The 25,689-nt window shown below is 39.7% G+C and overlaps 2 protein-coding genes across 2 annotated transcripts; one reads left to right on the top strand and one right to left on the bottom strand.

Annotated features, from left to right (window-relative positions):
* Nucleotides 1-219: 219 nt before the first annotated feature.
* On the bottom strand, nt 220-19,574 carry pla2g4ab (phospholipase A2, group IVAb (cytosolic, calcium-dependent)). Its single transcript, XM_051376730.1, has 19 exons — nt 19,264-19,574; nt 17,567-17,676; nt 15,485-15,566; nt 15,097-15,245; nt 14,632-14,745; nt 14,036-14,073; nt 13,367-13,511; nt 10,911-11,047; nt 10,291-10,513; nt 9,900-10,014; nt 8,261-8,398; nt 8,080-8,169; nt 7,268-7,333; nt 5,873-6,003; nt 5,588-5,699; nt 5,062-5,246; nt 4,770-4,959; nt 3,509-3,666; nt 220-2,679 (listed from the first exon to the last, which is right to left on the bottom strand). Exons 2-19 carry the CDS (start codon nt 17,582-17,584, stop codon nt 2,524-2,526), a joined length of 2,247 nt encoding a protein of 748 aa, XP_051232690.1. The 5' UTR covers nt 17,585-17,676; nt 19,264-19,574; the 3' UTR covers nt 220-2,523.
* Nucleotides 19,575-20,385: 811 nt separating this feature from the next.
* Nucleotides 20,386-25,280, top strand: ptgs2b (prostaglandin-endoperoxide synthase 2b). The gene is made up of 10 exons (XM_051377074.1): nt 20,386-20,564; nt 20,920-21,036; nt 21,142-21,285; nt 21,427-21,570; nt 21,940-22,121; nt 22,230-22,313; nt 22,411-22,657; nt 23,018-23,304; nt 23,396-23,543; nt 24,191-25,280. Exons 1-10 carry the CDS (start codon nt 20,504-20,506, stop codon nt 24,601-24,603), a joined length of 1,827 nt encoding a protein of 608 aa, XP_051233034.1. The 5' UTR covers nt 20,386-20,503; the 3' UTR covers nt 24,604-25,280.
* The last annotated feature ends 409 nt before the right edge of the window (nt 25,281-25,689 follow it).

Below are 25,689 nucleotides of genomic sequence, written 5' to 3' on the forward strand. Positions count from 1 at the left end.
CAACATTTCATATATTATCTGTCTAAAAAACTGGTTGACATATCTATACCAACCCATCCAGTCATCAAACATTTTTTAAATACCTAAGCCAAACAAAAGGAAACGGAATATGCTGAAGCTTTTAATTCACTGCTTTGTGTTATTTCAGAAGAGGTCTCACGGACGAAGGAAGGATGTTCTGATAATATGATATTTTAAGAGAAAACATTGCACACAAGATGAATTCTCTCTTTTATTGTCGTTCTTTTCCGATGCACATAAACATTATGTATGACATGCTTTGCCAGTTATACAGTTATACAAACAGTTAATGATCACAGGAGTATTTGTACACGTCTTGATTCCCTAGGACTGACTGTTTAGCATCTTGCACATTTGTAAACATTATCAAAGATCATAAAATGTAATATGACAGAAAAAAAGGAAATAAAATGCTACTGCTCATGTAATGCTTTCTAAATAAACTAACCTTATGATAAAAAATAAAAATAAAAGTGTAACATCATAGCTTAGAGATGTCTCCGTAAAATGATCAATGCTTGTGTTGTTGCATACTGGAGTATATACTTTGTCTTAAAGGAGTATTTCAACATTTTGGGAATGTGCTTCTTTGCAAATTGACCTAAAGACTGAACCCACCCTGTGCCGGGTTAACTTAGCTTAGCTTAAAGACCAAAAACAAGGGGCTAACCTGGGTGTCTCCCAGGGTAACAAAATCCGCTTACCGGCACCTCCAAAATTCCTAGCATGTTATATCTTGCCTTTTTAATCCGCACGTTTTAGTTTTTGTACATTTTGAAAAAGCCAAGCTAGCTGTTTTCCCATCTGATTACACTCTTCATCCTCTTTTTATCTCTTTTTTTCAGGTTTGGTTGCAGAAGTAAGAAAAACCTATTCAACCACTGACATTTGTAACAGACTAGAATAAACTAAAGCAAAGAAACCTATTCCCTTAACTCTTTCTTTAAAGAAAACATAAGAGAATCCTGCAACAGAAAACATGCAAAAACTGACACAAATGATCTGATAAAAATAGCAAGTTGCAAAAGTTTGTAGGTCATGAATCCCTGCACCAAGACTGCACAACACTTTTCTCCTCAGTTTCTTCCAAACCAGCGGGGCAGAAACATGAGCATATAGGGTAGGAAGTTCTTCAGTGTAAATTTCCACTGCTCCTTGTGCAGCCTTTGGGCCCCCGCAGGTATAGGTGTAGTGTGTCAGATTCCAGGCCTCCACTGCTGCAGGTGTAGGTGTAGTGTGTAAAATTCCACTGAGTGCCGCAGAGAGCCACCATTTTCAGCTGCGAGCGGGTCTCGTGATAGCACATCACAACTCCACCCAGCCATCCCTCTCTGGCTGATTTCACAGTGTGGGGCCGTTAGAGGAGTCCTGCAGCATGTTGGGTTCGCTGAGGGAGGAAATGGCTCGAGAAAAACAAACTGTGCCTATATCTAAAAAGCAGCCTGGAACAACATGGTCGGGAAAATAAACACACCTTTATCCCGATGGAGAGAGAGAGAGACAGAGAGAGAGAGAGAGAGGGCTGTTTCTATGGTATCAAGTTTTGTTTTTCCAAAATGGTGGCTTTAATATGAGACACTCCCTACAGGCAAGCAGGGAGTGCTCTTTCCCTGTAGGTGGATAAGCATCATTGGGATGTTTGAGGTATCAGAGGGGGTGCACTTGGCGTGTTTAGGAGTTGCTATCAAACAAAACCAATGGTTACAAGCTCCTCTTCCATGTTTTCAAACAGGATTACATGTTTAGACGAGCCATCCGGTGAAAAAAAACAGAAAAAACATGGAGATTTGCATGCTCTGCAGTTGCACGTTCAATATGGAAAGAGTTCAGCTGACACAGGACAGGTGGGGCTTCTGACAGTGCATTCACAAAGCTCAAAGCACAATTTATAAACAGCATGGCTGCAGAAAAAGTCATAGGAAACATGCAAATACAACTTTGCTCGAGGCAGCATGAACCGAAGCCAAGAAGTGTCCGCATGAATTAGGAATGCTGCAACTGGGGAAGAAAATTCACATGATGCATGAAAGTGAAGTGAATGAGCAGATGAAAGTATTCACTTCTTTCAAACTAACAGAGATAGAGAGATAGCACAGTTTAACACAGGAACTCTCAGTAGATATCAAAAACAAAAGAAAAATGTTAGCTCTAACAATCCAGCCACACTGCAGTGTTTAGTAAGTGTTGATTTTTTTTCCAGTCTTTCTCGCAGCCAGCAGGGAAAAGACAGACATCAGCTGTTTGTGCTCAATAAACAGCGTCAGTTTTCCCAGCAGCCACATTCATGCAAATAAAGCCAGATGAAAAGTCTCACTCTGTTGTACAGGAACACAATCATAAGGCTTGTACCAATTAACCTTAAGGTTCTTTAGAGAATTAAAAGTATGATTAAACGTATATAGAAAAGAGATCAAGGTGATAGCATTTTCCAAAAAGAAAATGCTTTTCTTTAAGACAGAATCTACAAAAAGTCCACTTTATCCAAAGTCTTCGATCAGGCTACTAGTTATTATTTCCCAGGTGATTCCAGGGTTGTACCCGAGGATCTCTTTTGAGAAACTTCTTCTTCGGGATCTCACTGAGGGAGAAGGGAAGAGAGCCGCATGAGGGATTCTCCTTCCGGGACACGATGCAGTCCTTGATGGCTTCTTTGATCACCTATAGGGGAAAATATCAATCAATGTATCAATCAATATTATAAAATCAGTGAGGAAAAATAACATGAAATCCATAACAGGGATTTTTAACTGGTTATGAAACAGTCTCCATTTAATACTAATGCCTCTATATGACCTACATAAACAAACGAGACCATCAGTACAGCGAGTAGATTGCATATTTGTATTTAGTTTACTTTTGATGTGATATTTTATGGCTATTGCTATATTCTGCCTTTCCCACGCCTTTGTTATAGCTGCATTTCCTTTTCTTTGTGGTAGATTCCATCATATTCTGCCTAATTGCGCAGAGCTTGTGACTTTCTGGTGACTCGCAATTCTCCCTGTTGGGCGTAGATTTTAGTGTTTCGCAGTGGTTTTACTTTTTAAGGTATGTAAGTCAGCTAATGACAGCCGATGACACACAGCAAAGGGCTACAAGTCGGACTCAACCTGTATCTTTAGAGGACATACAAGATAAATCAAACACATTGCATCATGTTTAAATCCTTACTCAGCAGGGAAGTGACTCAGATACAGTAAGTGAAAGTCAATCTGACCTTTCACAGTGGCACACCTACTGTAAACCAGATATGACTTGTACTATCCGGTCGGGGATTTAAAATGTTTTGCAAACTTAGATTGATTACTTACACCAAAAATGTAAAACTTCCCCGCTGATGACACTGAATGAAAATAGATTAACAATGAATGACTAAGGGAATTAATGTAATTCCAATATCCCCTTTTATAAACTGCAACATACATTGCTATTCCTTCCGGTTGTTTAATGTCATAAAACCTTATCCACGCACAGGGGCGGAACTGACCTCCAGGTTGTTGAGAGTGTTGAACTCCATCAGATCATGGAGTCTGGTGAAGGCCTCGTTGGAGTACTGGAAGTTAAAAGTGGAGAATGGTGACTCAGGGTCGTCAAAGATGTCAAAATCAGCCAGCTCCTTTTCCTTTTCAGTCTCTCTGGGAACACCTGTGAATAAATTAAAAAGAGAGTTAATTGATTAAGTCAATTTCACGAAAATTCTGACAGATCCACTGGGATGATAGTAGGGACAAAATACATAATAAATGTTGAGCTTGTTCAGTGTGGGAATGATCATTTTTGAATCAGAAATGTAATTTTTAATCAGAATCAGAATCAGAATTATGTTTATTGCCAAGTAGGTTTTTACACCTACGAGGAATGTGTCCTGGTGCAACTGAATAAAATATCAAATTCATGATGAGAACAAGGTTAGTAGGCCAGGGAATCTCTTCAGAACTACAGTATTTAGTGCTGTAATTGTGGAGCCGTAGTCAAAACTCAATATTCAAAACAGTCATTTTTAACATTGCTCCTGAATTAGTTTCTATTGTATTATTTCAGGTGTAAAGATGAAAGGCCGTGCATGGGGGAAACAAGTTGTGCTTTGGAAAAGCAGCAAGCGTACAAAAGTAAACCGGTGGGAACAGGAAGTCCATTTATGGTTTCCATCAGATGTGTTTTACGTTTGAGTGCAAAAAGCTTATGTAACGTACATAAACAGACAGCGGAAGTATGTGGGCTGATGACCTACTGAAGGTAAAGAGGAAGCAGTGGAGATGAGATGTGGAGATGTGGAGATGTGGTGTTTTGTGTGTCTTTGTATGGTTCATGATATATGGCCTGTTTACACATAGAGCTCTCCCACTGGAGCGAGAGATTCCCTACCAGCACCTGGCTCCTTAAGGAACCATCATTCAACCGAGCAGCAGCTCATAAAACACTGAACACACTGTGATTCATACCCACGGGAGTGCACACACTCACATTCTGCAGGTATGTTTAAAAGCAGGCATTTTCAGCACGAAACCACTGTGACCTTAAGCAGAGACTTTTATTTATTGGGGTCACTCAGATGAGGGGCCCAACTTTTGACTAAGCATAAAAAAACTGCCTACTGACGGAATATGGTTGAATTCCAGTGTGCAATTTCGAGGAAGAAATGCCTCATGTGCCATGACGTACATCATAATTATTACAATAATACAAAGAGTCTTTTTTTTTCCCTTCCCACGCATGCTGTGGAAACCTCCACGTGTGCACATACTTACCAGGTGCCTTGAATGTCCTGAAGTTGATGTTGACCAGGACAAAGTGGATGACAGTTGGGCAGTTCTTTTCTCCTTTTTTTGGTTTGAAGACGTAGCATTCCTTCAGGCCCTCGCGGTCGAACACTTTGGGGTCGATCTTGGGGAATGGGAGTTTGTTCATTCGAGCCCACTTTTCTGCCAACAGGAGCTCCTGTGCCACACATTTAGAAAGAAAAAAAAATGTCATGATTTTTTTCTGCTAGCACAGATCATTTTTAGCAATTCACGACCGTAAAAAGAGTCAGACTCTGACCTTGAATGGGGGACTGGAGTCGCTGGGTCGTGCAGAAAAGTCAAAGGAGATGATGAGGTCTACACCACGCTGCGGCCGCAGGATGAGAGGGTAGGGAAGGTTGTAGGTCAGGCCGCTGTCCACTATATGGATCTTCTTACTCTTCACATCCAGAGGCTCATAAATACGATCAAACTCATCTGGGTCTGAGAAAAAATTGACTTGCTTAAATAAGTAAAACAGGAGCATGATTGAGAAATTTCTTTTGTCTACAGCCAAATTTTGTTCCACATGATCGGACCCAAAAGATGTGTGTGTAATGACTCATCTGGGCTGAGTATGTGAATTTTTTTCATACCACACCTTCCAATACCGGCAAAGCTCAATTACTCTGCCAAATATCTGTGTTGTAGAAACAAACCTTTTTTTAAAATCTAAAGCTTCCTTAATCATCATATTTATAATGGCTTAAAATGATAAACAATGTCCTGTCTGCTGCAACAATGAAATCTGAAAGCAGTGAGTCCTGACAATCACTTTGTCTTACCTGTGACGGCATCCACCTCCTCCTCAGGTGTAGGGGCTTGGTACGTGACCTCATTCGCTGGAGAGAATGGGATGCTGGTGTTCAGGTTCAGGCCCAGCATGAAATTATGAACCTGATAACAGGATGAGTTGTGTTACAGAGAGTAAAAGGCAGGTAAGGCAGGTTGATGTGAATTTGAATATAGGAAAAGTGAAACAAGAATGCAGTTAGAGCACATGCAGTGTTTTGTATGGAGTGTTATATAATTTCGTGGTTTCCGGTAGAACAAGGAACATATTCAGATACCTTCCCCGCGCGGCCTTCTCTTGTGTTGAATAAAGAAGAGTCACTGAAGAGCGACGTAAACATTCGCTGAACCCAGCTAGCCTGAGCGGTGCGATGGTACTCGTCTTCTGCCTCCTGGTTCTCTGTCCCGCCTGAACATTAAATGATGGCATATAAAACACTGTCAGATGTTGTGTGACAAAGCATTCAACTGTTACTCAGAAAATTAACCTCTTCCTGTAATAAAACTGAAATAATAATAATAAATAGAAATTAAACTGCAACAAAATTAAATGAGGTTATTTAAATACCTAAAATACATAAACATTAAAAACAAACAAGATTATAAGAATGACATAACAAAAAAAGAAAAATTACCGGTTTACCTGCCAAAATGTAATGTAATCTACCTTTCCTACTTTGAAATGGTTGCTTTAATTTCGTCAGAAAGAACTGAAACTATATTCTAAGCCTTGTTTGACTGAAATCTGGCGGCAGCGCAGGTGTATTTACTGTGTCAAATGACGGAAACATCAGACAGTTCCTCAATGTTGCTAAAAAAAAAGGTGTCGAAGTATGCTGCTGCGTCATCAGTGTGTGAATGGGCGAATGTGGCATGTAATGTAAAAGTGCTTTGAGTGGTCGGAAGACTAGAAAGGCGCTATTCAAATACAGGTGCATTTACCATTTACCATCAGAAAAGCTCTGTACACTACCTTCCCAGCACCAAATGCAGTTACAGACACTAGTTAACACAGTGGAGCCTTTGGCAGCTAAGGAGCCAAATATTTCCCTCAGCAGTGCAATAGAAGGACAGTATATATAAGGTAGAGACCAAGTGGCAACCTCAGTGGCTGGCAAATGAAGCCAATATTAAAGCAACAGTAGTGATCAATCTCCAGAAATATTAAATTGCCCATTTTTGTGCAATGAAAAATGTTTTTCATCTTCAAGGGTAATTCATTTGAAACAAAAGTCATCTTATTCCACCCCTTCTCTTTCTTCCTCTTTCCTTCTATTTATAGCTTGCTTCTATTTCACTCACAGCTACAGCTCACACTTGCAGAGAAAAAAACGCACTAAATTCCTAAAATTCAACTTGTAGATCATTATTAATGGGATCATTAAACCAAAGACTTTTAAGTGAAAGCTTGATATATCAGCTCTTTTTCCTGACCTGACAGTAACCACGGTGGCTGTTCTGATGTTGCTGTGTCACTCTAACATTTGCAAATGGAAACATTAACACAAAAAAAAAAAAACTGTTAAGGCGTCAACTCTCCCTCAGACCGAACAACATATCAGAATGTTTACTGACACCATTCAAAAGCCACACGTCTCTGCTGCACCATTACGCTGCACAATGTGGTATCTGTTCGCAAGCTCCTTTTATGAATCATGCATGTCTTAGATCACCTTTGCGTGGCTCGTCGTCATTGTCCAGACTGTCTTCCCCAACGATGTGCTGTGGTTTGATCTGCTCTGTAAGACACAAGACACCTTCACTCAGGTTACAACTTCAACTTCAAAATTTCTTTTTTTATCACATATCAACACTGAACAGAATGTTTTGTTCAGCTGTGTGACATTATCAAATTTACTGTGTGTCTATTGTTTATCTATCAAAATAAGAGTCCTAAGAGAAATGCAATACACCTCATAAACTAATGCATTCTTAAAGTGGGTGGAGATGAACACTTTTATACAACCAATTCATTGTTTAAAGGTCACCCAAACAAATGCATTCAACCAAAACAAACATCCGATGAGCTGTCAGAATCATTTCAAGAAGTGGATACCTTCCCACTGTTGTGATAACACACACACAGCCATGCTAAACATTGGAAATCTTTTGAGATAATTTAAGGTTGGCTATTTTTGAAGTTCTGATGATACCTACTATGTGTGTAAAGATAATTCTAGCCGGAGACAAAGTGGGTAAAAAAATCTTTAAAATGAATAAATTATCCATATAGTGGCTGTTACGGAGCTTTTAATCATATCACACGATATTCCTCGGCAGGTCAAGAAATAACTTTCAATCTCAAATTTCAAATCTTAAAAGCGCTGATGAAGATCATGCAATTTGATCGAAAGCCAAAGCACAGCATCGGGGAGATTTTTTGGGATTACTGTGCTCTTCCAGTCAATCAAACAAATGTATTTAAATCTGTACAGTGCAGCTCACAAATAAATACATGTAGAAAGAGAAGCAGACGAAAAATTACCTAACTCCTCCTCCATGGTGCTGCCACCAACTGTGTCTTTGACTCCCAGCACTCTGTTGAACAGAATGGAGAAGGCGCTGCCCCACACGCCTGATAACAGTGAAAACATACTGTTAGTAGGTTTGCTCATGGTCTGACGGTTGTGTTTAGCAGCACAGTTGAAAACATCAACAGTTCTCACCCATCAGAAAATGAATAGGGTTTTCCTCGTATTTCTTGACAACAGTTCCCATGAAGAACTTGCTTCCGAACATGTCGGGGGTCATGAAGGTGCCGTACTTTGCCATCCCAATTTCATACGGGCTGAACTCCACCCAGTCTGCAGGTTAAAACTTCAGTGTTAATGCAACAGTAATGCAACACATGTTCGGAACCAATATGATCACCATAGTCCTCAAGTACCTGTCAAAACACATCATTCTGCATGTAAAGTCAATAAACGCAGTTATTGCACTGTACAAATTTACAAATGACACTGCTCACAGTGAGGCAGTAAATATAAAAAGTCTGGGTTTTCGGCAGCCTTAGAGGAAATGGCTACTTTCAATTCAGCATCTGGGGCATTACAGTCCCTCATGCCCCAAAAATACATTTCTGGTATTTTATATCTGACACCTAGATTGAAATTAGATTAAAAAGTGTGTCTGCAGTTGTCAAAAAGGTACGTAAATTGGTACTTAAGCACAACAGGATTCACACTACAGAGAGAGGGACGAACCACTGGGGTCATTAAGGGCCCGAAGCTTAATTTTGTCCCTGGGGGTTATTCCGACCCCGGCTACATTTCTCTCTATACCAACTAGTCATTGTGACGCATTTGCAAAATTTTTACAGCAACAAGCTGTCACATACATAAAAGCACTCAAACATACAAAACACATGGACAGATTCACATACAAGAAATACTTAAACCTCTTAAAGCCTTTTAGACAATAATTGAAGAACAATTTTGTCTATTTGAGTCACACTAGTAATGACTTAGCACTTGAGTTTTTTTTTCTTAAAGGCCAGTTTTTTAAGTTAAGCTGTAATGGTGAGAACTAACAATAGGAAATGTAATTCTATACCAGGAACGAATGTGGCCTCGCCCTGATGCATATCAAAGTGGTACTGCACAATACTGGCACTTCATTAACCACAAATAAATAGCTTTTTTTTTATTGTGGCAGTCGTGGCATAATTGTATCAAGGTTACTTCAGAGAAATATATACAAAGTATACTGGAGCACATCATAACCCATGTAATGAAGTAGAGGAACAAACTTTATTAAATATTGAAGTTAAGTTTGGCTGTTAGTTTACAAGGGAAGGGGGGTCAGAGGGCCCAGGTTTAAGAGTCATGGTTTGCTATTAACGGTAATGGTTGAAAGGTCAGCCTGTGCTTTTATTTTACTACCTTCCTTTGGTGTGGATATAATAAAATATGGTTATTTATGGTGGAGGATCATGCATTTTCCCCCTGTCACTCAGGGAGGCTTAAGGAAACACAGATAACTGGAGATTTCTGTTGTTCCTTTATTGTATTTTCTATTCAGTGTACAGCTGCTGTGCAAGCAACCTCAACCATGAGGAAGTACTGTACTACAGGGGACTAACCCAGACTCTGTCATGACCTTGTACTCACTACTCAGTTCCTCGATGTTGTTATCACAGAGCCGTCATTAGAGGACAGCTCACTTTGCATGTCGTCAAACTCATCTGATCATTTCTAGTTATTCATTACATATGCAAAATACTTCTCTGTGCGACATGGGGTACATGAAACACACAATTTAACGTAAAATGCACATGCAGATACTTGTAAAACCTATGATATTTACCTGCAAACATGAGCTCAGAAACATCTGGCTTGACATGTAGACATGTGAAGAGAGGAAGAGGACTCTGGGCCTGGTCTATTTTCTCCTGGATGCTACTTAGCTTGATGTCCATCCTCTGGCAGGAGAGAACACAGTCTATGAATCATTTACACTCACACTCTGCAGGTACTAAGAGTTTCATCTCATTGTCATTGTTATGAGGAAGTAAAATAAAAATGGAGGAGAAGAAATACAGAACAAAATGAAAATAAAAAGCATAAATAAACCTGGTGAGGGATGTGACTTCAAAAGAAAAAACAAACACAGATTGAGGGGAAGGAGAGCCATAAGGAGACGGAGAAATAAGGAATCCAATCAAAACTAACACAAACAGCTGTCAGGTGGCTCTTACCGAAGGTATAAGCGTCTCTCCTATGAGCATACCGAAGATATCGGTAAAGGTAACAGGCTGCCCTGTGGCCTTTTTGGTCCAGAGGGCCTGGATGTAGTTGGTGATGTGTTGGGGCAGCAACAGCCTCAGTGGGTTACCACTAACTCTCTTCATCAGCTCCTTGTTGATGTCCATTGGGCCCTTATTTGGAAAGTCTGGGTGAGAGTAGAGAGCAGACATGTACCTACAGGGATAAAGAGAAAAGAGCAATGTGTCTAAACTTCTGTCAGATCAGTCATTGCAAGAAAATCACTCTGCTCTTTACGGTTTATGCAGGAGGTACTGTACTTGTATCCAGTAAGTCACTCCATAAACATGAAGATGGAGACTGAAATAAGCCAGAGATGCTCACTTGATGACAGCTTCATACCAGCAGAGGAAGGCAGGAAAGTTTCCCAAAGAAGGGAGGAGGCAACACTGAGGGAGAGTCGGAAAGAAAGAGAGAAAGGGCAAAAGAAACATGGCAGTAATAACAAAGAAAAAGATAAAGAGAGAAAGTGTCTTTAGAAACAAAAGGGGTCAGAGAAAGAGAAGGTTAAAAAAAAAAAGAAAAGAGGAGAAGAGGAGAAATTAAAACTGACCATGTCGATCCGGAGAGGCCAGAGACATATGTGGCACAATCCAGGACCCCAGACTCAATCAGGGCTTTCATCACACCTGCAAAGCCGATCATGGCACGGAAACCGCCTCCTGAGCCTGCTATGGCGATCACCGGCACCTATACACACACACACACACACACACACACACACACACACACACACACACACACACACACACACACAGGGAGAGAGTCATAATGTGAAGAAAAAGAAGACAAAGGCATACTTAATCACATAATTACATACTACACAGCTTAGAGTCTCACATTCTTTCTATCTCGTTCTTTCAGGTTGAGTAACTTCCCTCCAGTGCCTCTATACAGTGAGGGTGCCATGCCAGTTGCGTCAGACTTTGAAAAATGTTTGCGCCTCTGGATTTTCAACTATTTCATAATTCTCATGGTGCAATATTACTTCCTGTCTGCAGGATATGTTTATCTCTCGGTCAGTCCTGAATATTTAGATGTATTTCCACCAGAGCCCTCATGGATAGGGAGAGATGTTGTAGTATAGTGGAGAGCAGAAGCTGGTTATCTCATTCCTCTGGAGCTTCCGGCACATGTTGAAAACATAAGCAGGACTGGCTGGAGATTACAGCCGACCCCAAGGGCATCTAGCCAAAACCACAGAAGAAAATTAAACTTTTCGCTTAGCTCAGAGCAGAGGAGAAGAAGCTGGAGCTTTGCGAATGTTGCATGAGAACACAACGTGTGAAAAAGTGCATCACCCCTTTAAATTTAGCAAGTCAGCAAGTCTGGTTGCATTACCAAGGGAAACAGACTTCAAAGATTTGCATGTTCTTTTTCATTTTTATCTTCACAAGTAAATGCTAAATATCATAAGAGTGAATCTGTACTGGAATGAGAGATACCACTGTAAGCACACATATCACACCCATCATCCCTATATCTGATATATAATGTTGCTAGAGCTCAGTCAGCTAACTCGTCTGGAATGGATTATTATGTGAGTATAACATTAACAGCATATGTGACATCTAGGCTCATATCTTATCATTCCCCACAAGAAAACACCAAGCTTAGTACAGCAGGGAGTGGAGAGTGATGATATTAACTTTGGGGAATGTAGACTCAGAGCTGACAGGCTGCTGCCGGTGTGGAGGTGGGGCTTTTGAAATGCTCTATGAATTGCAGCAGTAGCAGCAAATGACAGCGTAGCTTTCAGCTGAGCGGTGTGGTGGCACAAGTATATCCTGCTTCAGGTGCAGCATGAACATAAGAACGTAAAGAACATGAAGGAAGTTGGCCCTTTGTTAAAAGCGTGGGTTTGAAACAGGATTTTTTCCAACCTGCGTTTCACAAAGACCAGTCCTACTCTGCCTCTGATTTGCTGGTTGGTTTGGTTTTCACATGAGGAGGGGTGAGATTGTTAGGGTTAAAAGAAAATGTCAGGGTCAGGCCAAATCAGAGGCAGATGTGCATTTGCTATGTTCTTCTTATTATTATTCACATTATAAAACAAAACATATAAAAACTACATTCTGATGTTCATAAATATCCACATTTTGTATAAGTATATTTTTAGCAGTTAGGCTAACGATGCATAGTTTATCCTCATTATTTCTTCTGCCTAATAGTTGCTAAAATAGCCACTTTTAATACGATTTTCAACTTGTTTTTTATCTGCTGTCTCTCACAGTAACTTCATGTACTCGCAGGTGTTTTAAAGGAGGCGTGGCTTGTAGCGTCTGCAAGGCTGCAGCTGGACACTTCTCTAATGGCAGGCTAGCAGTAAAAACCTGAGAAGAGCACTGAGAGGTTATGTTCACAGCCATAATGAAAAATGTGAGAAAAGGGATGTACCATGTGAGTGTTACTGTGGACTGCCTGAACAAGTTCACAGACTCAATTTCATTATTGTGACTCTAATATTACAGGAATAGATTGACATTGTGGGGAAAAGGCTTACTTGCTTTCGTGCTGTGAGCTAGATAAGAAGAGATACCCACTCTGCACTGCGAATATGTAAATGTGAAGATACAGGCAGGAAACAGTTATCATAGCTAGACCCTGTCTTGTTTATTTGTGAGCTTTAGACTTTTTAGGCCGATAAGGCAGACTAGCTCTTTCACCACATTTTCAGTCCAGAGTTAAGCGTTAATGGCTGCTGACTGTAGCTTAATATTTGACATGAGAGTGGTATTGATCTTCTCATCAAACTCTCAGCATAACGCATAGAAGTCCAAAATGACTAATGCCTAATTCCTTTAGGTATCAGTCAGAATTCCTTTATGTCAGCCCACAACAGACACATGTAAGTGTTTGATACTCAAGCATAATATGTAGTGGAGTGCATACATATGATGAAACTCCTCCCCTCACAGATTTACACAAATGACTGAAAACAAGTTACAAATAAAAACAGCTGCAATCTTAAATCTACGTTAAAAGTTGACTTTGACACTCTGTTCCCACCTCCTCTGGAGAGCTGGGGAGGAAACGAGGCTTCTCCATGTCTAGAAGCTTCTTGATACCCAGCATCACTCTTTCTCTGCGGGTCTGTCTAAACCGCTTCTCTTTGTCACACAGGGCCAGGCTGAACCGCAGGTCGAGCTTAGTACTGCAGAAACAAATAACAAAGGGTTTACTAAAATCTGATAGACAGACAATAGCTTTAACATTCTCTGCTGAGAGGCAGATTTAGGATATGTTCTCTGTGTATGTAACACTACTGAAGGATGATGAAACTGATCTTTAGGTCAGACGAGCTCTGACTCAAGGTGGTCTGATATGAAACACAACAGTCATGGCGTCTTACCCTTTACTATACGTCTTATCACAGTTATTCATTCTTAAAGTATGTGCGGTATTTCCAAACCTTCCCACTAATCACCATACAATTATACGATGGACATCATTGCGCATTGTAACCTTATATTACAGTATCCTGCTGTTACTGAGTCATGCAACCTTTAGATCTAATTTTAGTTTCTGCAGTGAACTCCTCTGGAGTTCCTCTGTATTTTGTTGAACCTGAGGCAGGTTTGCACAAGCCTTCATTCATATGACTGGTATTGCTAAAAGCTAAATTGAAACGAAACAAAAATTACTGACACAGTTTTTGGTTTTCATGGTAATACGTACCAGATCTCCAGTGACATCTCTAAGAATACTTTGGTTGCCTGTAAAAACAATGAAATATGTGGTTATTGTCCAGTGTAGGAGCAGCTTATTGTGGTTGGTAATCAGTCCCTCCGAGATTTCGTGGGCTTTCTCTGGGATTGAATGTTTGAAATTGCAAGGTCGCACAAAATTCATAGGGACTTGTTTGTGTTAATTGTTGTGACAACAACATTACAATTTCCTGGAGGGAAGGAAGTGCCACAAATAAACTGTGTGAGGTGAAAAAGAAAATAAGACAGACAAAAAAAAAATTTAAAGCGATAATGTAAATAATCGCTTTAAACTTATTTTTTTAAATCTAGAATTGGTGTGCTGTGTCTCCATACACATACACCATATCTTCTGCTGGCAATATGCCATACTATATACATACATATGTAAGATTATATAAAATGGAAAATGCCATCCACATTTCCCTGTTATCTTCACACATTTAATATCTTCAGAAGTCGGGGCATCTTTCAGTTTATATTAGTGATAACAATGCCACAACAAACACAACATGAGTTAAATGATAGTGAAACTGCCAGAGAGTCCGCTGGGGTTGAATATCTTACTTTGCCAATGAGGAAAGACTCCATCTTTGTCTGGCCTACGCTGAGCTTGGTGATATCATAGGACGCAGTCCCCAGCGTCTCATCCATCACGTAATTGGCGTCCATTAATGTTAACTGAATGGAATAAACATCAGCAGTTAAATCATTTAATACATTTCACGTTTACCTAAACAACCCATCTTCTAACCAAGATGTTGAACAATGAAACAGAAAAGCCTCAGTTTATGTACTCCTCAGGTGACCCTGAACTAATGCTTTGTTTTGTTTTTTTTGTTTTATTGACCCTTTTTTTTTTTGGCTTGAGAACTTACAAGTCAAGTCAATGATGATACAATGTATCTCATATTATCTCATATCAGGGTAAAAACGGTACACTGTATTTATGTGGGTTTGCGCTCCATTACATCCCTGCTTGTAATCCTGCACTGGTATAGACCGTGCTAGACGATAAAAGGCAGGTCTTACCTCCAGGACATTCTGCTGGTTGGGGTCTAATATGAAGGTAAAGGTCTCGTTCCACTTTGGATTGATGTCATTGTCTATGTGCTTGGTCCTCTTTCTGCTCTCTGGGGCTGTTGGGATGAACAGCTCCACATATGGATCTGGGGTGTCCACTGCACAAACACACACACACACACACACACACACACATATTCAACAGCGTTAATAAATAGCAGAGAATATCGAAGTCAAAGTATGTTTATTTTGTTGTTTTGCAAAAAGTTAATCCAAAATGAGTTTGGTGAGTAAAATAGCATGAACACATATACGTTGCTACCACATACATGCAGCATGTTAAATAAATATATGTTTTACACATGAGTAGGGGCAAAAAAGACGTATTAAGACTCACACAGGTCACCGAGCGCTCCCTTGGTGACGCTCTCGGCTCGAACAACCGTCACTGTGAATTTATGAGAAAACTGCTGTTCCACCTGCAATACAACATTCATTCAGTTCAGTTTGTCCCTCATGTGGGCAAACCACCCTAATCCTTACAACAATGATAACAAAGATTACACATTCAGATGCCAGAAGCTGAGTAAGCTAACATAACCCACACTGCAGAAGAAATAGTTAAGATCAGGGTCAATGCAGGTTCATGACTCTATCAGTGAGAACATCTGAAATTTCCGGCATGTTGACACTGACTATCATCATTTCCCAGCTGTGTTCACAATGATCAATTATTGCTTTCTCCTTGCATTTGGACAACAAAACATGCAGGATTTAACTGAAATGGGATGTAATTTTGTTGTATGGATCAGATACCGATAAAATATGGTTCCTACTGATACTTAAATGTATCTACAGGGGAAGAAGTACCAATAGCAGTATCGGAAATTCCTCCGATACTGCCTAAAATGTGGTATTGGCGAGAACTTGTGTCTGTGCACCAAACCGACACCATGTAATTTACTAGCCCTGAAACAGGATAGCAAAGTCATGAACCGCCATAATGTGACTCTGACTCTGCCAAAGGGTTTAACCTGAGCCAGGCTATACAACAATGATAGCATTCATACAGGTTTAGTTGTATGCAATTGTTCAAAAAAAATAAAATATCATATTTATAATAATACTGTATATCTATTTTTTAACGCACATGTATCTGATCGGTACTCGGTATGGGACGATATCCAATGTTCACGTATCGGAATTGGCACGAAAACTTGAAACAATGGTATCGGAATATCTTTAAGAAGAAGACTATGGGGAACAAGGTAGTAACAACTGGGCACTATTCTTGGTGGTATAGTAGTTCATCCAAAACTAAAACTGTAGTCAATCCAAAGAACCTACACTTGTAGTCTAAATTGTCTATTAGTACATTGCTGTACTCCATACACGAGCCCTCGTTATTTCCAGATTTGTGCCCCTTTTCTTTGAGCTTCCTAAGCATTGGTGAGTATACCTGTCGCCATTTTGGAAACCTGGAAACTGTTCCAGGAGGGTTTTGATAGATTTCCATAAAGCTCCTTTCATATCATAACTACAAAATACTTTGTAGGTTCTGCAAAATATCAGTGTTAACTCCATTTTTTCAAAACTTCAGGGTTTGTTCCCCCGTAGTTGTACCCTGTAGGAAACCAGCCTTTACAACAATACTTTGAATATTTAATTATCCTGTCCTCTAAAACGCCCAGTTGTTTCTGCCTTGTTCCCCATAGTCTTTCTTCCACTGTACCTACACTTAAGCACCAGCAGGAACCTAAGGAAGTATATTATTGGTAACTGATACACAAAATAAAAGTACACTCTTAATCGTGGGCTGTATTATAAAGTGTTACCAAACATAGAGTTTGAACTAAAGTCTCCATTCTTCAATTTAATAGAAAATGTGAGACATAAGTTAAAATACAGGCGTATTTAGATGTCATTAATCTCTAAACAATGTTCCTTTTGTCCTTCATACTGTAGATATCCACCCACATAGTGGATTAAGTTCAGAAGTTGGGCTTTTTTTTCTGTGGTGTTTTTGTGTCAGCCAAAACTATCAGACTTTCTTGAGAAATATTGGTATCCGTACATATTTACTGTAGTTTTAAAGTGTGCCCATTCACGCTTGTTTGTGATGGTCTGTTGCATAACTTTGGGTATGCGAATGAGAATTTGGTTTCATCTAACCGTTTACAAGTCTTTAAAATAGAAAGTGTTGTGAGACTTTTAACAGATGTAAATCTGTCCTATAGGGCTGTGAATGCCACTGTTTGATAGATTATCTCATTCTAATCTTTGCTGTTGAGGTGCTTGATGCAATACATGCACAAATGTTTTTGCTTTGGAGCAATGACAGTGAAATGCATTCTCCTGTAGAATTGAAAAATCAGCAAGCATGATGAAAACCGACTGATATCTCTTTTTTCTGCTTCAACTTGACTCAGCTTTACTGCAGAACTTACTGGAAACTACTACTGGAATTCCTGATACTCACAATTATATTGGAAGCCATTGTGTGTGGTCCGATGAGTAATTCTCAGGAAAACCTTGGTCAAGATGTGAAGTTAAACTCAGCAAAACATCTCATTCAAGAGCATTTGGAGGCTGGAAGATGAAACAAAAAAGTTTAAAATCAGTGCAAAAACAGATCACATTTACATGAAAAAAACACTATTAAATATGTGATGCTCTGAAGTTAAAAACATTGATGTGCCATTTTCCCCGAGAAGTTACCTTTAGTAAGCCTGTAAGTCAACAACATCACACCACTACAGGATCACCACAGCCTCAACAACTTCTAAGTAAGTGCTTCAGAAATATCAGTGAAGCCTTTTGCTTCTTGAGAGGGGCAAGGGGAAGTGTGCTGAGCCACAAACCCTAGATAGGAGGACTGGGCTTATAGTGACAATTCAGTGTGTGTGTGTGTGTGTGTGTGTGAGTACACCAAATGCATATGTAGAGACAAAGACAGAGAAATATGCCAGTAAAAAGCGACGTATGGCAAATGTGACTGATATTTAAAAAAAAAAAAAAAGGTGTTTGTATAACATTACATCAAGGCTTTCTCTTTGGTTGAACACACATATGATGATAAGAAATTTGCATACAGACTATGTGTGTGTATGTGTGTGTATGTGTGTGTGTGTGTGTGTGTGTGTGTGTGTGTGATAGCATATCAAGGTCAGCGAGTCCTTTCTCAGCTGTTCACCAAAGCGTATCATTACTGAGGGGACTGAGAGCACGTACAGTCTGTGTGTTCACAGCAGCGGTCACGTAGGTTGCATCAGTGGTCCAACTTTTTGAAAGTGCCAGTTCAGTCTGCCCTTGTTCTGCAGCGTACAATGAGTGCATGTAGGGCTGCTGAGTCCTGTGTGTGTGTGCCAACATCGGCCAGGACACTTCACAGCACCACATTTTCATACGAGGACGCAAAAAGTGACAAAGAGACACACAGCAAACCAGCCATGATGCAAAGCAGCTACTGGAAATATAGGACTATAGTAAGGTTCCTACTGTACAAGTGTAGTCCTGTCTGAGACATGGCAGATTAATAAGAAAAGTCTTAAGAATGAGTTTCTATAACTCACTGTGGATTTCCCAAAAGAGATATTTGAAGGGGAAAAAAAGTCATGACAGTGACTCTTGGATTACAGGCTTCATTCAGCACTTGTTATTAGGCCACTACAAACAGGTTTTGCCTGCTTCTTATCAGCTGGGCAGTGCAGGTCAGATGTGACGAGACCTGATGGTGTGAGATTTTAACATGCTATAAATGGCATGGTAGTAGGAAGTAGAGGTAGCATTAGAAGCTGTAACTGCACAAATGTAAACATAAAACATGGTAGGTAGTGTGTCAAGATACGAAACAAAAGAGATATTAATGACTATAAAGACTCGCTCTCTTCTAGGCAACTAACTTGCTCTGTTCGCTCTGATCTGCCACACTTTGTGCTTAAAACAGGATATTGCCAACTGCATTAATACAAGTACTATTGGTCTGTAAGTGTTAGCAGTAGCGCGTTTTCAGTTTCCTTATACTCTTGAGTTGCGTAAAGTGAACTGCCGAAGACGCTGGTTCAACTGGCTCAGACGTTGCTCTCCAAAATAAACTCTGTCCAATCCAAATTTGGGTGAAAACACAACACTATCTTGAAAATTAATAAAAAAGAACAAAAGAAAATGGAAACGTACCTTAACTGGAAAGCGCTATCAACTTACAAATCCTGAAAACTGTGACATGGTGATCGAGAGTATCGTCCCACCACTGCCGCTGCTGCTGTTGAGGAGGAGGTGCTACTCGGCAGATGTACAGCACGGCGCACAGTCAGTCAGTAGGGTCGCAAATTGTGAGTCAAGCTGAGGGGAAAAGTTAAACACCAAACTCCACGGAAAAAATAAATATATGTTTAAAATAAAATTTGTTTAAAAAAAAAAAAAAAAAACATGACAAGCGTTACGGAAAAAACTCCAAACAAGAGTCCGATTTTGACTCAGCGGAGAAACCTGCAAGCGGATGACTGTTCTGGGCATAAAGTGCGCAATCATGTCCACGTGAGGTCGCGAAAGGACTGACTGTGTTGACAGAATAAACAACTTTGTTATTGAATAAAAATATGACACAGGAGTGACGCTAAAGTTGATTGTAGTAGTCAGATATTACCCTTTAGGTAGATCGACCCAAACGCATGTTTAACACGGTTATAATTCAATAAAGTCCATGCAGTGTTGCCATCAAATGTTAATCAAGAAGCACTGTTAGTTTAAGTAATAATTCATTTAGACAATAAAAAGAGTGAAAGCTCACAGCAGATAATTTCTAAATAATCAAATAGTACATTATATTTATTTTTTATTTATATATGTGACATCTTGTCTTTATATATTGTCTATTTATGTGTTTTAAATGTCGCTTTAATACTGTAAACGTGGCCGTATAAGAAACATAAAAATAGTTTTTTTAAAAAGATCATAAAACGCTTTTCTATAAATCCCCATGTGAATGTGAAGAAACACACGTTCACATGTTAAAGTTGGAACTTTTCACACATTCAAAAGTTCATTTTTAAATATTTTCCTCTGAAGAAATTTGATTGAAAAAAGAAGCAAAAATAAGTAAATCAAAATCAGAATGAACGATAACCAAATAGCTTTTTTAGTGCCGAAAAAAAGAAGAAAGAATAATTATAAATTAAAAATCCAACTGGAATTGTGAAAGAAGGAATATCCCTAGTGATATTACTAATCGATTACTTTGGTTGGCCAAAAAAGGTGACGTCACCGTGCTTGTATAAAAGTGCTGTGGGAGCCGCTTTGGACATTGACACTCTCAGCCTCAGAGCGACTCAACTGCAGAGGAGAGGAGAGGAGAGACAGAGAGAGAGGAGAGAAGGAAAGCAAAAAGAAAAAAAAAATCCGACTATTTCTTTGGAGCATGAACAAACTCACATTCACGGTTTCCCTCTTGGCGCTGGGTTTTCTCATCTGCGAAGCTGGTAAGTAAAGAAAAACTGAAATGATCTGTAACAGCTTAACCAGGAGCAAGAAGTTCGGTTTTAAGTTTTGTGTTGGGACTTTTTTTTTTTTTTTGCCGTGATTTTAAACCCTTCAACAACTCACAATAGTTGACATGGATATTATAGTAATACAGCCTTTAACACTAGAAATATTTAAAATAATACCATTAAACTATGTCTTCATTGGCTTACAGATTAATGATATCATAATGTAAGGAATATTGGAGTCTTTTAAGAGGATTTAATTATATTTTAAGGTTTTCCTAAGAGATTTATGTTGGTATCCGAGCTTAAGTGAATCCTATAACCGCCTAACATTGTCTGTCTGTTGCAGGTAACCCCTGTTGCTCAGAACCATGCCAGAACAGGGGCGTGTGTACAGCGCTTGGGACAGATAATTATGAGTGTGACTGCACACGCACTGGATATCATGGACAAAACTGCACAACGCGTAAGTATGAAGGGCACACTTGAGGTGAAACAAAAATCAAAGGATGCACTTTGTTGTGGTGATTTGTCAATAATTAATTTTTCCCCTCTCTCTTGGCCTTCACAGCTGACTTCCTCACCTGGGTCAAAATATCCCTGAAGCCATCGCCCAACACTGTCCACTACCTTCTCACCCACTTCAAGGGCTTCTGGAACATCATCAACAACATTTCATTTCTCAGAGACGCCATCATGAGATATGTACTGACATGTGAGTGTCAATGGCTAACCGCAAAATGAGAAGATGGATTGGAAACTGCTTCATAAAAACATCAAATAATTTGTACAGCAGGTTGTAAAGAAGCAGTTTGAGGGCTTATTTTAATAATTAAATGTTTTTTTTTCTTTCCAGCCCGATCCCACATGATTGACAGTCCTCCAACTTTCAATGCGGATTATAATTACAAAAGCTGGGAAGCCTATTCCAACCTTTCTTATTATACACGCACCCTCCCCCCTGTGCCGGAGGATTGCCCAACCCCTATGGGAATTGCAGGTGAGTCTCTGCCTTTGGAGAACCAGTTTTCTGAGATTCTTGAATACTGAGTAAGAGTCTCTTGGCCCCATTACATCAGGGGAAGTGCACACATTGAAATCATCCCTTCTGCTGGATTGACAGAGTGGAAATGTGCTGAGGGAACACAATAAAAAACCTGCCCCAGCAAGCCAAAACTAAAGAACACGAAACTGTTTTTTCAGATTTTCTTTTATGCTGAACTTCAGAAAAAAACTCAGGAATTTACAATGAAAGTAAACTTCAGTTTCAGTTCAGTTCAGTTCAGTTCAGTTTTATCCTCATTAAACTGACTATGTTCTGGATTTTAGTCTTGTTTGCTTACTGTCATGTTCTTAATTGTTTCCCCAGGTAAAAAGGAGCTTCCTGATGCTAAAGTCCTTGCTGAAAAGCTTCTCTTGAGAAGACAGTTTATCCCGGACCCACAGGGCACCAGCCTGATGTTTGCATTCTTCGCACAGCATTTCACCCACCAGTTCTTCAAATCTGATATGAAGAAAGGACCTGCTTTTACTGTAGCTAAAGGCCATGGGGTAAGCACAGCAGATTTCAAGCCACATAAGAGTTTAGTCAGTAAAGGCAGACAAAGAGACCACATTTATAAATGCAGAGTTTATTAATGGTGTTGTGTTTGCTTTCAGGTGGACCTCAGCCACATTTATGGAGACAAGTTGGAGAGGCAACACAAGCTCAGACTCTTCAAGGATGGCAAGCTTAAATATCAGGTATGAGAAGAGACAGCTGTAACATAGTTTAAACAGCCAAATGCCTCAGACCACATAAGTGTCTAAAAGTTGCTTCCTCTATTCCGTAACTCTGCAGATGGTGAATGGAGAGATGTACCCCCCAACAGTAAAGGAAGTGGGTGCTGAAATGCACTACCCTCCTCATGTTCCTGAAGCTCACCGCTTCGCTGTGGGCCACGAGGCGTTCGGCCTGGTCCCCGGTCTGATGATGTACGCCACGATCTGGCTACGGGAACACAACCGGGTGTGTGATGTGCTGAAGGAGGTCCACCCTGACTGGGACGACGAAAGGCTTTTCCAGACTTCACGGCTCATTCTGATCGGTAAGTTTATTGGATTCTGACAACTGCACAAAAATTTAAAAACATTTGCTGTAATGTATCTGGGAAAATAATAACAAGAAAGGCATGTGATGCTCTTGCCATGGTACTAATATAGTTACCAAGGGAGTTATAAAAAGAGGAAGTTGTACTTTTTATTTTGGTAATCACCTACTAGCAACCATGCTGCACACAGTGGAGCATTCACACGCTACTGTGAAAAACAGGATTTACTGAAAAGCTTAACAGGAAATGTTTAGTTTTTCATTGCAAACCGTCACTAAATATTTACTGTAACAAATCATCTCCAAAATAATGTGAAACTGGCCTTCATATTAACATTTTTATCAATTTGTCCTGTAGGAGAGACCATCAAGATTGTGATCGAGGACTACGTGCAGCACCTGAGTGGCTACAACTTCAAGCTCAAGTTTGACCCCGAGCTGCTGTTCAACCAGCGCTTCCAGTACCAGAACCGCATTGCATCCGAGTTCAACACCCTGTACCACTGGCACCCACTGATGCCTGATAGCTTCCACATTGAGGAGAAAGACTACAACTACAAACAGTTTATCTTCAACAACTCTGTAGTGACTGAGCACGGCATCAGCAACCTTGTGGAGTCGTTTTCCAAGCAGATTGCAGGACGGGTAAGAACAGTGTTTAGATTTAAAACTGTAACGTCACTGTTAGTGTCACTACTGTAAGCCTGATTAACTGACTTTCCATTCATTCTTTTAGGTTGCTGGTGGTAGAAATGTTCCAGGACCTGTCATGTATGTGGCCATTAAGTCCATTGAAAACAGCAGACAAATGCGCTACCAGTCTCTGAATGCCTACAGGAAACGATTCTCCATGAAGCCCTACACTTCTTTTGAAGACATGACAGGTGAGTCAAGATTAAAACCATATGTACAGATGGAAAGGTTGACATCAGAAGATTAGGGAAGAGGCTATTATCAACATGAAGTGAAAAGAAATGTTGCCTCAGGCCAAATTATTCTTTTATTATAAATAGCATTGTCATGAAGTAATTACAGGAATTATATGCAAGCTGGAGAAACACTCCTCTACAGATCAAAGCTTATATAATAGATTACTTATTATTAAAGAAATAGTTTCAGTCCCCAGCAGCTTTGGAGGTCAGGAATCTATTTGCATGACTCTAAGAACCAGATGTTCATCCTGAGATACTGTAAGCAGATTGTCATCACAAGAGAGCAAGACATAAACAGACAGGAGAGACCTCCTACTTCAGAGGAGATTTTAAGTTCACAAAAACTAGGTTTTAATGTTGATTAAAAAACTAAGTGTGATGTATGAGGAGAGAGAAATATCAGCACCTGTGTGCTTGTAAGAGAAACAAAAAGAAGGAAGTAAAGGAAAGAAGAGCGATTGTGTTTATCTCCTACTTGCTGGGTTTGAAGCAGTCAAAACACGGAGCTCATATTTTGACTAGCAGCAAGGTTTACAGCTGCTGACAAGAGAGAGAGAAGCCAGACTAACTAAAACTTCTCCCTCCTTTGTGTTACTCAGGAGAAAAAGAAATGGCCGCATTGCTCGAGGAGATGTACGGACACATCGACGCTGTGGAGCTCTACCCAGGACTGTTGGTGGAGAAACCCAGGCCTAATGCCATCTTTGGGGAGACGATGGTGGAGATGGGGGCCCCTTACTCCCTCAAGGGCTTAATGGGAAACCCCATCTGCTCACCAGAGTACTGGAAGCCCAGCACATTCGGAGGCACCGTGGGCTTCGACATTGTCAACACCGCCTCCCTGCAGAGGCTTGTCTGCAATAACGTCCAGGGCCCCTGTCCCGTGGCGTCCTTTCATGTGCCCGACGTTAAAGATACGGGATCCATGATCATCAACTCAAGCACATCACACTCAAGCAGCAGTGATATCAACCCCACAGTCATTTTGAAAGAAAGGAGTACTGAGCTCTAATTTGTATTAATTTCTCTAATTTTCTTAGGTCGTTTTTTTTATATGTATTTATTTATTTATTTATTTTGGTATTTATTGTCTATATTTATATGAAATACACTAAAACGTGTAGCACAGATGTTTTTTATATGTGATTTTGTACATTTTTGTCTGGTTAAAGAACAAAAGTCTATGGTCTTGTTTATTTATTGAACTGCTCATTGTGTTGTAAGTTATTGTTACAGTAATAACCTCAGTCACTACAACTACGTGATACTTGAAAGTTAGTTTACAGTTTGAACTTCATAGAAGCATACTTTATATTTCTGATGTAAATTAATGTAATTTATTTGTATGGAGAATTAGCCATAGCAGATGTAGTAGTGATGCTCACAGTGAACTTAATGGCTGATCTTGACTCTCTTTATCTTATTTAACACACAGTAAAGTGCATTCCTATTACAGTATTGTTTTACTCCTTCAGTCTGTGTATTGGCTTGGGTAATTTGAAATTACATTAATAACTCTGAGTCTCCACTGTTGTTTAGAAATTTATTTTCATTTCATGAAAACTGTATCATTCAATTGTATGGATTTAAAACAACCATGCAGTTTGTTTGTTTTGTGCTCAATGCCTATTGACTTGCAAAGCTGACACTAATAAATACAAGGAAATGTAGCACATTTCTCAGAAATCATCTGACATTGTTTGTCATTTTCACTTTGTGACTTTATGCTCTTATCCAAACTCTCTGATTGATGCCACAGAAGCAAGCAAGCTTTTACTTTCAAATGTAGTCCAAGTGCTAGAAGAGTATTACAGTAAGCATATAGCAGTTCAGATGGTATCAATGATTGAATTAAGGCAATTTTGAAAAAGATTATTATTATCATTTTTGTAAAACTCATTAGTTTCCTGGATTGGGGTATAGGGCAACAGCAAGTTTTAAAAACCCATAAAGGCAGACTGTCACAGTACAGTCTGTTGCTCTTCTGACAGTCAGTAACACCCTCTGTTAAAAACTCACATACTTTTCTAAACCTTCCACAGATATTTTAATGTAGGTGTGATATCAGGCGGTTGTGTAAATCAATTTCACTTCCATG

This window comes from Dicentrarchus labrax, unplaced genomic scaffold (genome assembly GCF_905237075.1).
Source record: "Dicentrarchus labrax unplaced genomic scaffold, dlabrax2021, whole genome shotgun sequence".
Lineage (NCBI taxonomy): Eukaryota > Metazoa > Chordata > Actinopteri > Moronidae > Dicentrarchus > Dicentrarchus labrax.

Bases quoted from the DNA above. Each gene is read 5' to 3' on its own strand.
- pla2g4ab (XM_051376730.1), bottom strand. The intron at 13,512-14,035 runs GTACGTATTACC...TTGTTTCTGCAG, and splicing joins GAGATGTCACTGGAGATCTG to TACTAAGCTCGACCTGCGGT. The intron at 4,960-5,061 runs GTCAGAGTCTGA...TGTGTGGCACAG, and splicing joins ACTCCAGTCCCCCATTCAAG to GAGCTCCTGTTGGCAGAAAA.
- ptgs2b (XM_051377074.1), top strand. From the start codon at position 20,504: ATGAACAAACTCACATTCACGGTTTCCCTCTTGGCGCTGGGTTTTCTC. The intron at 20,565-20,919 runs GTAAGTAAAGAA...TGTCTGTTGCAG, and splicing joins TTTTCTCATCTGCGAAGCTG to GTAACCCCTGTTGCTCAGAA. The intron at 21,286-21,426 runs GTGAGTGTCAAT...TTTTCTTTCCAG, and splicing joins CATGAGATATGTACTGACAT to CCCGATCCCACATGATTGAC.